This window comes from Clinocottus analis, unplaced genomic scaffold (genome assembly GCF_023055335.1).
Source record: "Clinocottus analis isolate CAN_PGR_092001 unplaced genomic scaffold, fCliAna1.0.p SCAF_21, whole genome shotgun sequence".
Taxonomy (NCBI): Eukaryota; Metazoa; Chordata; class Actinopteri; order Perciformes; family Cottidae; genus Clinocottus; species Clinocottus analis.
The window spans coordinates 3628474-3640416 of NW_027175943.1; the positions used below are offsets into that span (position 1 = coordinate 3628474).

The 11943-nt window shown below is 47.5% G+C and overlaps 1 protein-coding gene across 1 annotated transcript in view; it reads left to right on the forward strand.

Annotated features, from left to right (window-relative positions):
* Positions 1 to 10224, forward strand: part of gal3st3 (galactose-3-O-sulfotransferase 3) — a 25287-nt gene extending 15063 nt beyond the window's left edge. Inside the window, exons 2-3 of the mRNA XM_068587179.1 lie at positions 7088 to 7190; positions 8240 to 10224. Coding sequence (XP_068443280.1) covers positions 7108 to 7190; positions 8240 to 9524 — 1368 coding nt within the window. The 5' untranslated portion in view covers positions 7088 to 7107 and the 3' untranslated portion in view covers positions 9525 to 10224. The remainder of the gene's footprint in view (positions 1 to 7087; positions 7191 to 8239) is intronic.
* Positions 10225 to 11943: the final 1719 nt, after the last annotated feature.

The following is an 11943-nucleotide window of genomic DNA, read 5'->3' on the forward strand; positions in this document are numbered from 1 at the left end:
AAATGGCATAAAGTGGAAGGGAGGAGCCGCTGAGGGGCTGCGAGGAGGCAGGACTGTGGAATATAATTTCAAGCCTCATATCTCAGATTGATTTGGAGGATTTGGGAGATAAAGCCTCAGACGTGAGCGAATGGCCTCCCTGGAAAAACAGACTGCAAAAATCGCCCAGAACAGCATCTGCGAATTTCTTCGAATTTAAAACCCCCTTTTTTCTTGTCTCCTCCCCCGCCTCCCACCCCATACAGTAGCTCTCCGCCATGTGTTTCATAGTTTATACAAAGGTCTCAGCATTTCACTGCCCATCTCTTGAGTGAATCCTCAAGTCATTAATAAGGACGTCTTTGTCCTCGAGCTGGAGCGCGTCGGCAGCTGCAGATGTTACATTTCTGCATTGGACTGCAGCTGTTGCAGCGCGGCTGCACCGCCCGGCCAGTTGCTGCTTCCTTTTCTTTTTTTTTTTAAACGGGTCAGCGTCCCGCCGGCTGAGCGGGAGCCGGGGTCTCGCTCAACGACTTCTTCAGCAGGACGGGTGCTCGGTCCCGACCACATGGGGCCTCAAAACTTTGCTATAAACTCGCTTTACTGTATCCAGCCATAGTTTATCTCAAGATAGTTTGTTTAGAGGCGCACTCATCGACCCATATTCCACTCGTGATGGATATGGATCATGGAAACATCTTATTCTGTTACGATATTCTGAATTAGGCCTTTTTCCAAATGTAGAATCTTCCGATTAAGACGTGTGGGATGTGCTGACATGCGGGATATGCGTCTCAAGAGGGCTGTTTACGTCACGCAGCCTCTTTCCTGTGAACTGACCCTTTAACACTGAGCCTTAAAACCAGCATCTTCCACATTGCCGTTGAAGGGCAGCGCTAATGCTAATGTACCCCTCGGGTCTGAGAGTGTGTGTGTGTGTGTGTGTGTGTGTATATATTCACAGCGTTAGATGGTACATCGGGCTTTGCCCTTCGACTGTGGGTCATCTCCCCGCTGGCTGGGCTCTGAACAGCTGTGTGTGTGTGTGTGTGTGTGTGTGTGTGTGTGTGTTTAAGAGGGGAAAACGGGGGACAAGCCGACATATGCGCGTAAGCTATCATGCTCATGCTCGGTATGTCGGCACGTCTGGACGCACGGGTTGAAACACGGCGTGCGATAACAAAGACGGGGGGGGGGGGGGGGGGGTGCGTTCGCTTTGAGATCATTCGAGGTCAAAGGTCATCGCGTGAGATCGGGTGCAGACGACGGGAGCGGAGAGCGAAGCAGCTGCCGTTGCCCCGGAGGAGTTAGCATGAAGCTACCTTCCTACGCTCATTAGGTTCAGCTAGCCGTATGTGTGTGTGGGGGAAGTGTGTGTAATGTATGTGTACTGGAGTTGTTATTTTGTTCCCGCATGCTAGGTTTCTCTTCATTGTCTGTGTGTGTGTTTGTGTGTATAACATGTCTTTGAATGGTACTTCTCTATTTGTTTGTCTCGCTGCAGAGCCGCTGTGACACTCGCCGGAGTTGAAACTTGGCAGGAGACTAAACTCTTTCAAAACTTCTCCCATTGATTCATAACACCAGACATTTTGGAGACGGCACGCTTTCACACGGAGGCGTTAGAAAAAGGGGGGAAAGAAATAAAAAGAAGAAGACCTGTGGGAGAGATGGAGGCAAACTGACAGAAACACAGAGACAGAAGGAAAATGAGTGTGGAGGGAAAGAAGTGAAATAAAGTTTGAAACACCTGCGGGGAGAATTTAAGGTGTGAGAGTTGTTCCTTCTCACCTCTATTGTTCACATTGTGTTTGTGAGACACACACAGTCAGGAAAATATAGATCCAACACACTGGAAAACACTCGAGTTTTGAAATGTTACACGACTACAAATACTGATTTATTCGTGTGTAGGAATTCAAACTTAAAGTGAAATAAAATGCCAGTTATTGGTACAAAATGATTTGATTCGCGAAATATCGTCTTCATCAAAAACTCTTTGATTTGATTAGATTGTTGTTTTTTGTTTGTTTTTTCATCAAATTACACATTTTGATGTTAATGTTGAACTTTTCGAGTCTTAATTCCTCAAAAATCCATTTACATCCTTAAATTGATTGTCACGTTTTAAAAATAAAATAATAATCAGATCTTTAGTCTTCTCAAAAAATTGACATCAGCCTAAAATGATCCAGCGTTTTTTGTTCTTTAACTCCTAAATCCAGATCCTCCACTCCGCCGCTGACCACAAAGGAGCGACGCAATGTTTCCTCCTCTAACCTTTTACTTGAAAGTCTAAAACATTCGACAATAATAAACCTGTTAATGCGCTTATTTAAAATCTTGACTGCGATGTAAAACGGATAATCCACTCCGCGTTAACGGATTACTTCTTTCTTCTCTACCTTCGCGTCGTGTGTCGAAATCCTCCTCAACACACACCTCCCGGAAGATTATCCCTCGTTTAATCATTAAATCAATACACAGATAAGGTGAGGCATCTGCTCTCCTGTCCATCTCCTTTGTCCTGATCGCTGTCGGCTAACGGGTCAGATCGTGTTCCCTCTCACATTGTAAGAGAAACCGAATCAGCACTTTTTAATTAAAGAGACCTATTGGGTGGGGGAGGAGGAGGAGGAGATGGCAGCAGATGAGGGTGGAGGAAGGGGAGAGAAAGCCACTTAAATCCCTTTCTTATTAACTCTGTGTGACACATGAGCTACCTCCATCCCCTCAGACACACACACACTGTGTGTTTACATGATGGTATTAATTCGAATCTCGCTTTAGTCGGACTATGCTCTCTTTCGGGGCAACTGCTGTTATCCTAATATACATGGCAGTGAATAAATCGAATCATTGGCCGAAAGCATGTCATATCCGATACGATAGGTGCCGCTAGCTTCGGTGGTTGTCGGGGAGCTAGCGGCGAGCAAACAGGGAGCTAGCAGCAGCGCTAGCTGGCTACAGCAGGGAGCTAGCGGGGAAACCCACCGAAGGTGGTATCGGCTTTTGACTTCGGGGTCACGACCTTGGAGGGAGGAGACGGGATCTTGAGCATGCGCAAAGGCGCTTAGTCTAGTCCCAATCCGATTCAGCGTTTACATGCAGCGTTATCCGAATTATCAATCGAGTCGAATCGAGTTATCCAGGGGTGTTAATCGGATCGTAGACGGACCGCAGTTATTCGAATAAAGGTGTTTACATGAACGGGATAATTCGATTTTCGTCCGACTAAGCCAGTAATTTGAATCCATGTAACCGCACTGACACACACACACACACACACACACACACTCACACTCACAGGGTGACCAACCAGCTCCTCTTACCCTCAGGACCAGCCCCCCTGCACGGCTTCGTTTTACCGCATCCCACTCCTCTCCCCGAATCAGTGCTCGGTTTCATTCACGCTTCAGTGCAAACGGGCGTCACCGGGTTAGTTAGTAATGATGATAATCTGGGGCATTTGTTGAGCGTGTGTAGTTGGATTATTCAAAAATGTCGTGAATGGTCCTTCACTGATAAGTAAAAGTGGCATCACTCATTCCCAGGACATTTGACTCCAACATGACACCTGTTCACCTTGCTTCCAGTGCATTGAAGTGAATGTATAATGAATGAAATCAATGTGATTTGGACACATTAATATAATTTATTAAGGTAGAAAACAATACGCTTTCCCCAAATCCATAAAAACAGCTTCATTTCCAGAGTTGGATGTGAAAGGAAACCGGTTAATGTGCTTCTCAAAGCGACCAGACTCCTTTGACGGAAGCGGCACTTTTACCTCTCTGATCGTTGTGAAACACACTTTTATCCAAACTAGAGAGAAACTAAATGAAAACGTGTTTGTTCGTCTTTCCACCAATCGCCCAACTCTGGTTTGAGAGTTTGAAACAGAGACTGAAGTAACAGATATAACAGAATATGAAAGAAAGACATGGCCTCTGCAACATTTTAAGAGCTGCTAACGTAGTTTTGCAGCATTTTAAATGTGACACACAAAAAACAACAGAAAGACGTACTTCTCTCCTGGCCATGTGAAATGAGTGCATCGCCTATTTTATCAAGTTTTCCCGAGTTTAATAACTAGTGACCTTCTGTGTTGAGCGCAGTCCTCACACAGATTTGGGCCCAGCGAGAGCGAGCGGCCCTTTTGTTTGCACACAGACCGTCTCACACTCCCGTCTGAACTCACCTTCAGGGCTTTTCTTCGCTGTTCATGAAATCCAAACGGCTGCATCGCCCGCTAAATACGAAAGAGAAGTGACAATAAAGTCGCCGAGGTCCGCGCCGGGCGACGAGCAATAAGAAGAGGCCGACGTGACGAGAGCAACGGATATGAAAACTCGACTCGGGGGGCCGACGAAAAAAGGAAATAAAACTAAAACCCCGGCAGAGCCACATTAAAACTTCATGTTATATGCGATGGATTATCCGGCTCGGGCACGTTTCACGTCACTGGAGGTTGTTATAATGGCTTCCTCTGAAGGGAGGACAAACACAAATATCCCCCACGACCCGGGCTGCGATCAGACAAAACCGTAACGATGTAAAGGGGGAGAGGAAACACGTATTTTAAAAAGGACATTTTATTTATTAACGAGTACAAAGGAACCTTCTTCCGAGCCCTTAAAAGTGCCGTGAGTTGTTTTGTGCTGAATCTGGAAGCGTCTCTAAAAGCCTGTGTGTGCGCTAGGAGCAGAAAACAATTTTGGCTTTCTGCATTTAAAAGGAAACATTGGGAGAAGGACTAAAGCTCTGCACTTAGAGGCACACGGTAATGTTCAAGGGCTCGCTGGCTGAGCTATTCCACACCTCTGAAAACATATTCATTTAAAATGGGACGGACTATTGTTCGTCTTGCCTCTCTGACGCTCCTGTTTCTGCTGCCGATGTTTTGTCACCGATAACAAAGGAATACTTTAAAGATTCATCAATTTCTATTTCCCTGATGGAGGACGAATCATTTAAGTGATTTAACAAGAAAAAACACCAAACAAAGCGTCTCAGACGTGAGGATTGGCTGGTGTTCTTTGCTATTTTTTCCGGTTTTTGCAGATCTTTTTCGCAGATCTTTTTTTAGCATCTTCTTCAGTCTTTGCGCCGCTCCGGCTTTCGTCAGTGCGGACGACTTTCGATGGAAAGAAAAGTACAAAAGTACAAGATGTAAGCCGCGGCCGCGGTCAGATTATTGGGCCGTCAGAAGGCCAGAGGACATGCTGTGTTGACATCGACAAAAGGATTAACTTTAAAAAAAAAACGGTGTCTACAACAATCTGTGCATCAATTACAGTGAGAGCATTAGTGTCTGTTTTATAACAGAGTGGGTTTAGTGTTTTTGTGCGTTTTGTGTGTGTGTGTGAGTCTAAGCACTGAAGCAGCACAACCCCAGCTGCTTTTTGGAGTAAAAAAAAGAAGGAATGTCAGTTCTTTTGTTTTGCTCTCTTAATCTTCTCCAACTCATCAGGTCAGCTGTCAGGTTTTTTTTTTGCTGAATGCTTAATTAATATTCGGGAAAAGATGTTTTGGTTTCATTTAAAACGCGGGGATCATTTTTCTTCACCGGTTGTTTACTCTGCACAATAAATCGTGTCCCATCTCATGCGTATGCATGAGCTTTGTATTTTGCACAGCGGGGTGACTCTTTGTTGTACGTTAGTGCAGAGTATAAATACTAAATTGTGCTGAACCGAGCGTTTCGGCTTCTATTTAGATAATTGATTAATAATTCAAGTCATTGTAAAGCAGAAAGAACACTAAACATTTGAATGTTCCAGTTTCCAAAATGTGGGGAGTTGCTGTTTTATAACATTAAAACTAATCGGCACATACAGCTCAGCGTAGATATTTGACCTCTGCATTTGACCTCTGCAGGAGCCAGGAATCAAACCGCCAACGTCTCTACTTCTGCTAGTAGTTTAGGCCTTTAGGTCAAAGAAAACAACTTTGAAAAAGTCATCTTAGGCTCTGGGAAACTGTATTTTGGGAAGTTTAATAGAACAAATGGTTAACCGATTGTTAGAAAAATTCACTCGACCCCTCGGAGTGAAATCATTAAAACAGGAACATTTATTTGTTGCAAGGAAGGAGCAGAGTCAGAAGCACAAGGTGAGAGACAAATTGCATATCCAAGACTGCTCAAAGATCTCTCAAAGAACCGGCTCAGAAACCTTCCAACACCGATTGATCAAAAAATGTCAGATTATAATAATCTGCTAATAATTATGCCGCCATGAGCAAGATAAACGCTGCAGCCGTCTCTGATTTGAGCGCAGGTTGCATGAATCTGAACCGAGACACCAGTTTGAGCAGATTTAACGCTCATTTGAATCCTTTCCCTAAAAATGTGCAGCAAACCCATAACGATCCCTCTCGCTTGAGTGGGCGGCGCCTCGTGCTCCTCCATGCGCTGAACGTGGTTCGCGCGGTGTGAAAAGCCGCCGCTTTCGCGTAACGCGAGCCGCCCCCCGTTCGCGGCCGCTGGCACGCGCGCTGACGCTAACAGGGCGGTGTAATCAAGGAGAGAGACGTCGGCCATTGTCGTGCGAGTGAGATGCCGTCGAGAGAGGCTTGGACTCCTTCCCGGGGCTCCGTTGCTGTCGCGGCGAGGTTTTTATTTTTTTATTTTGGCGGGGTCGAGAAGACACTGGTGGACTTTCTGCTCTGACTGTGAAGTGCTGTCGGGGTTTGGTTTTTCTTCACAGATGCACGAGGCCCGGCAGTGAGTGTGACTCCTGCAGCTGTGGAAGGTAATGAAGGTATCAGTCAGCGAGTTATTACACAGTGACAAAAGCCAAGCCTCGCTAGCCCTCCGCCGCTAATGGATCCCGACCATTATTTGCAGAGTAAATCACCCTCGCCGCGTTCCTCTCTTCCTCCCGTTCGCTCTCACTTCATCCTTTTCTTCCGTCCTCGTCTCGGCGTCCTTTCATCCTTTATCCCTCTGAAACCCCACTCTCTCTCTCTCTCTCTCTCTCTCTCTCTCTCCCCTAATTCCTCCGCCGCCCACTTTCACTCCACCTCATCCTCACGTTGCCCTTCCTCGTTACACCTCCACCTGCGCTCACCGCTCTTTCGCTTCTTCTCCGCCCCCCCCCGGCAGGCCCAGTGAAGCGGTGAGAGATGTCGCAGAAGAAGATATTCCTGGTCTTCGTCGCCATCAGCACTGTCAGTCTCCTGCTGCACCATGGGGGCCACTTGAGCTGGTGAGTGATTGAAACACGCCCACACTTGTGCAAACCCCATACATTACCGAGCCCTCTATCTCTTCATGAGTTCACGCGGCGCTAATTACCCTGAAGAAGTCCATATTTTTCTTTTCAAGTCAAATTAATAGCGAGACCGGCTTATTATAGATATGGAGACTTTGAATGCAGATGCCAAACTGGTCGAGGGACCAATTATAAAAGCAGAGGGATCGTAGATCTTTGACAGCCTCGTACCCTTTTCAACTTAACGTTGTGCTCATAAAACCTTTTCCACATTCCTGTCTTTAATGTCTCCGTTATGGCTCTGCCCTTCGTCTCTCGACTTTTCTTTTTCACACTTTGTTTCCACACCTTTTAGACACCTGACCCTGCAGATCAGTGGATATGCAGTAATGCTGAGTGTTCAGTGTTTCTGTGATTCAGAATTATACTCCAGATGCAAATTGGAAACTATAAAGATAATACAAAGAAGTACGCTTTATGTTGGGCCCTAGAGTGACTTATCACAATGCACATGCGAAATAAAATGTCTTGGATTAGTATGGAGCGGGGCAGAAATCCCGACCATGAGGATACAAATAGATTTCACAATAACAAAACTGTCACAGTGAGGAAAGAAAATGTAAATGGCAGATCAAAAAGTTTACGTTTTTGAAAGGATAACAAATTAAGGTCAGATCATCACACTTTTAATCCACCAGTCAATAAATTCTGATGATATTGATTCATCCCCGAGACATATCAGCAGTACAAACACAACCTCATAATCATTTTGAACCCTCTGATACTCCGTCCTCCAGTGGCTTCATCCTCCGTCTGCCCTCTTTTCTCTGTCTCCTCATTTCAATTCGGCACATGTAGACCGATGTCGACTTCACCGTTGTAGCTCTGTCCTGTCCTACACCCCGCTCTATTCCATTATCTGTCTAGTGTCTGCGCAATTATGTCTCTAATGTCACCAAATTATTTGGAGTAGCTGCTCCTTTTCTCTGGAGCTAATGGAGTTTCAAATAAATGAAAGCGTTTTCTTTTTTCTCTTTCTCCAGGACCATGGAGGCCCTCCACCTCGGTTGTCCCGCCCTCCGATCCCACCCGGCCCCGGGCCTGAAACCCAAGCACACCAACGTGGCCTTCCTCAAGACCCACAAAACGGCGAGCACCACCATGCAGAACCTGCTCTTCCGCTTCGCGGAGCGCAACAACCTCACGGTGGCGTTGCCCGTGCAGGCCTGCAGCCACCAGTTCTGCTACCCGCGCTCCTTCACGTCGCACTTCGTGCACCCGCACACGCTGCCGCCGAACATCGTCACCAGCCACATGCGCTTCAACAAGGCGGAGATGCGGCGCCTGATGCCCAACGACACAATTTATATCACCATCCTGAGAGAGCCGGGCTCCATGTTTGAATCCTTGTTCAGTTACTACAACCAGTACTGTCAGAGCTTCAAGAGGGTCCCCAACGGCTCCCTGGAGGCTTTCTTAGAGGAGCCGTGGCGCTACTACCGACCCGACGAGAAGGACTCCATGTACGCCCGCAACACCTTGACCTTCGACTTGGGCGGAGACAAAGACCGCCCGGCGATAGACGTGGCGTACGCGCGGGGCTTTCTGGCGGAGGTGGACCGAGTTTTCTCCCTGGTGATGATCGCCGAGTACTTCGACGAGTCGCTGGTTCTCCTTCGGCATCTCCTCTCTTGGGATCTGGACGACATCCTGTACGTGAAGCTCAACATGCGAACGCCGAGCTCAAAGAGGAGCCTGACGCCGGGCCTCCCTTCGAAGATCCGCGCCTGGAACTCCTTGGACGCGCGTCTCTACGACCACTTCAACGCCTCCTTGTGGCGCCAGCTGTCGGCGCTGGGTCCGGCTTGCGTGGCGAGGGAGGTGAAGCTCCTTCGGCGAGCCCAGGAGAGGCTGATGAAAAGCTGCTTCGGCGGGCGGATGCCGCTTCTACGGTCTGCCGCGCAGATCAAAAATAAGGATCTCCGCCCCTGGCAGCCCAGTGGGAAAGTTGACATTGTGGGCTACGACCTCCCGGTGAATCTCAGCCGTGGCTTCTCCAGCCAGGCCCAGGAGCTCTGCCTCAAGCTCATCATGCCCGAAGTCCAGTACACGCGGGTGCTGCTACGCACCCAATCCCTGCGCTACCGCCGAGGCTACCAGCTCCGCCCGGCGGCGCAGCAGACTCACCCCGTCCAACAGCCCGTACGCACAGCCCTGCCTCGGCACCTTCAGGTGCAACGCGGCCAACTGCCCCCTGCAGCGCCGGGCCCTGCATCGGGGACGCGGTCCACCTCCACCTCCACCTCAAAGCCTGCCGCAGGGACTTAAGGCCGGACCCCAAAGGTTAGAGCCTAGTAAGTCCTCACAGACCCAAAAGACTGCATCGTCCTACTCATCCTGACCCCTGAGACATTGGCGCTTGGTTGGTAGTGGGTGTTGGACACAAGAGTCTGGGGTTGTTTCTCGTACCAATGTCTCTCCTGTCCTTTCCAGACCGAGTTTGGGGTCAAAATAAATGAGGGGAAAAAGGAGGGTAAAGGGGGTCAGCCGTATCTGGACTCGAACTTGAATCTCTCCCCTCTCTGATCTGTGAAACAGCATCGGGGTTGGCAGACACGAGGGCGGGAGAAATCTAGACGAGGACTCGGCTCGATTGCCCGCCTCTGCACGCCCGACAACAGCGGACGGGAGAGAGGGGTTTTCGGTGAAAGTGGTGCTTTGAAGCAAATCTGTTATATGCGCCCGGGACTCAATAGGGAAGTGGCGATATCGGGGCCCATTGTGAGGTACAGAGCAGGCATTGTGTGTATCACACTGGAATAGTATCATGTTACTTGCTTTCATTCTCTGTTTCCCAAGCCCTCTCTCGCTCTCTCTCCCTTACATATGCCACTTTAAGTCCTTGAGAGAGACATAATGACATAGAGGGATCAGCTGTCAGGCATCCAAAGAGCCTCCTAAGAGGCCGGACAGACATTGAGATCACCTCCCGACTATTAATACAACAGCACAATCAACTCTTCTTCTTCTTCTTGGTTTTAAAAGACCTTTTACAGAGGGAAAGCCTGAAGACTGGATGCTCAGCTTGGCCAACCATTATCGCTCTGACTCACGCAGAGACTGAACACACACATCAAGCCCGTGTCTCTTCAGCTTTTCGACCTCTCTGACTCCCTCCCTGCATCCATCTCTCCATCCTTCATCCTCGCTGATGCCCCTCTGGTCAGGCTCTGAAAAACCAAAGAGCGGCACTGACATCTTGTTTTTTCTTCCACCGCCGGTTCAACCTTTGATTTCCGTCTCCTTCGGACCACCAGCTGAGATCGACACGCAGAGTTTTGTTTTTCATCTTATCGAATCAAGATCACCGGGCCTGCGTTATATATGAAAGGCGTGGGTTTAGTAACCTACCAGCAGCTACAAGGTAAAACAACTTGACCGGACAAAGGCTCGAGGGCTGTGGGCCGCGTTATTTTAATATTTAACCGGCGCTCTTAGCTTACACGGTCGTACATTTGCATTAAGAGTACAAGGGAAGCTTCTCATGAACGCGGGAGGACGAGGCGAGAGCATCGATTTGACTGCTGGGCCGGATGGTTTGGCTGTGATCTTAAGATGCCACCACTTATCTCAGCTGTGATCCATTTTTTGAATCCATTCTGCTCATATTTAATGTGTCATTTATGTTATTGTATTCCCCCAGTGATCAGCAGGACACTGCTAAGTAACTAGGGGATGGAGGAAGGATGTCTGTGTGTATTTCTGTGTGTGTGTGTGTGTGTGTGTGTGTGTGAATGGAAGCTCAATGTTGTGTTTTCTTTCCCCAAGGCCAGGCAAATTGTCACGGCAACGAAAGGAAATAATGTGTGTGCGTGGGTTATTCAAACTGTGTATTATTTATTATCGGGACTTAAAGAGTCCCATTACTGTATTTGAAATGTTCCTTTTCATAATTCACTGGATAAAAAGCTTCACACGGCTCAGCGTACCACCTCAGGTGGAACGGGGCACGTGGCAGCGATATGAAAGATTAATTCTTTACATTGTTTTACATAATGCAAAACTACAAAGACCACTTCTGAAAAACCGCACATTGAAACAAGTGTCGTCGCTTTAAAATGAATCTTTCATTCGGCGGCGCTTGAGTGCTCGACCACACAAAGCTTTTGTGGTCGGAGTCTCTCTCACTGTTGGTTACGAAGAGGAAAGACACACGAACCGCCGAATAAAAGATAAACAGTCTCATGAAGTGGCTGTGAATATTCAGATTCAAAGTGGGCTTATTGGAATTTACCGCAGAACCTCGAGCTTTGAAAGCTCGAGACGCACAGCAGAATTTTATTTATTTACAGGTTTTTGAAATGTGTTGAGATACGTGTAATATTTCTTCAAGGTACGTACACTGCAAAGACTCACTTTAAAGGAGGAGGCTGGAGTTTTTCTGTATTTTTCTTACAAATCCCACGAAAAGACAAACAATGAGTAAGTGTACCCACTTGTCTCCCGCACGCTGCTTCAAGTGTGTTGATTCATGCAGTAATTCTTTAAAAAGCAACAAAAATAATGTCTTCAAGGCTCAGTAATGCTCTTAAACAGCTGGGTGCTGTAGTGTTTTAACAGCTGGTACTCAAACTGAAAGAACGGTGCATTTTTCTTGGGACTATTTTCTGCTGTGGATGAATACACATGTAATGCAACAGTCACTGTTTCCAGCAGCAGAACAGTTTGTTAAAGATGTTTAAAATGA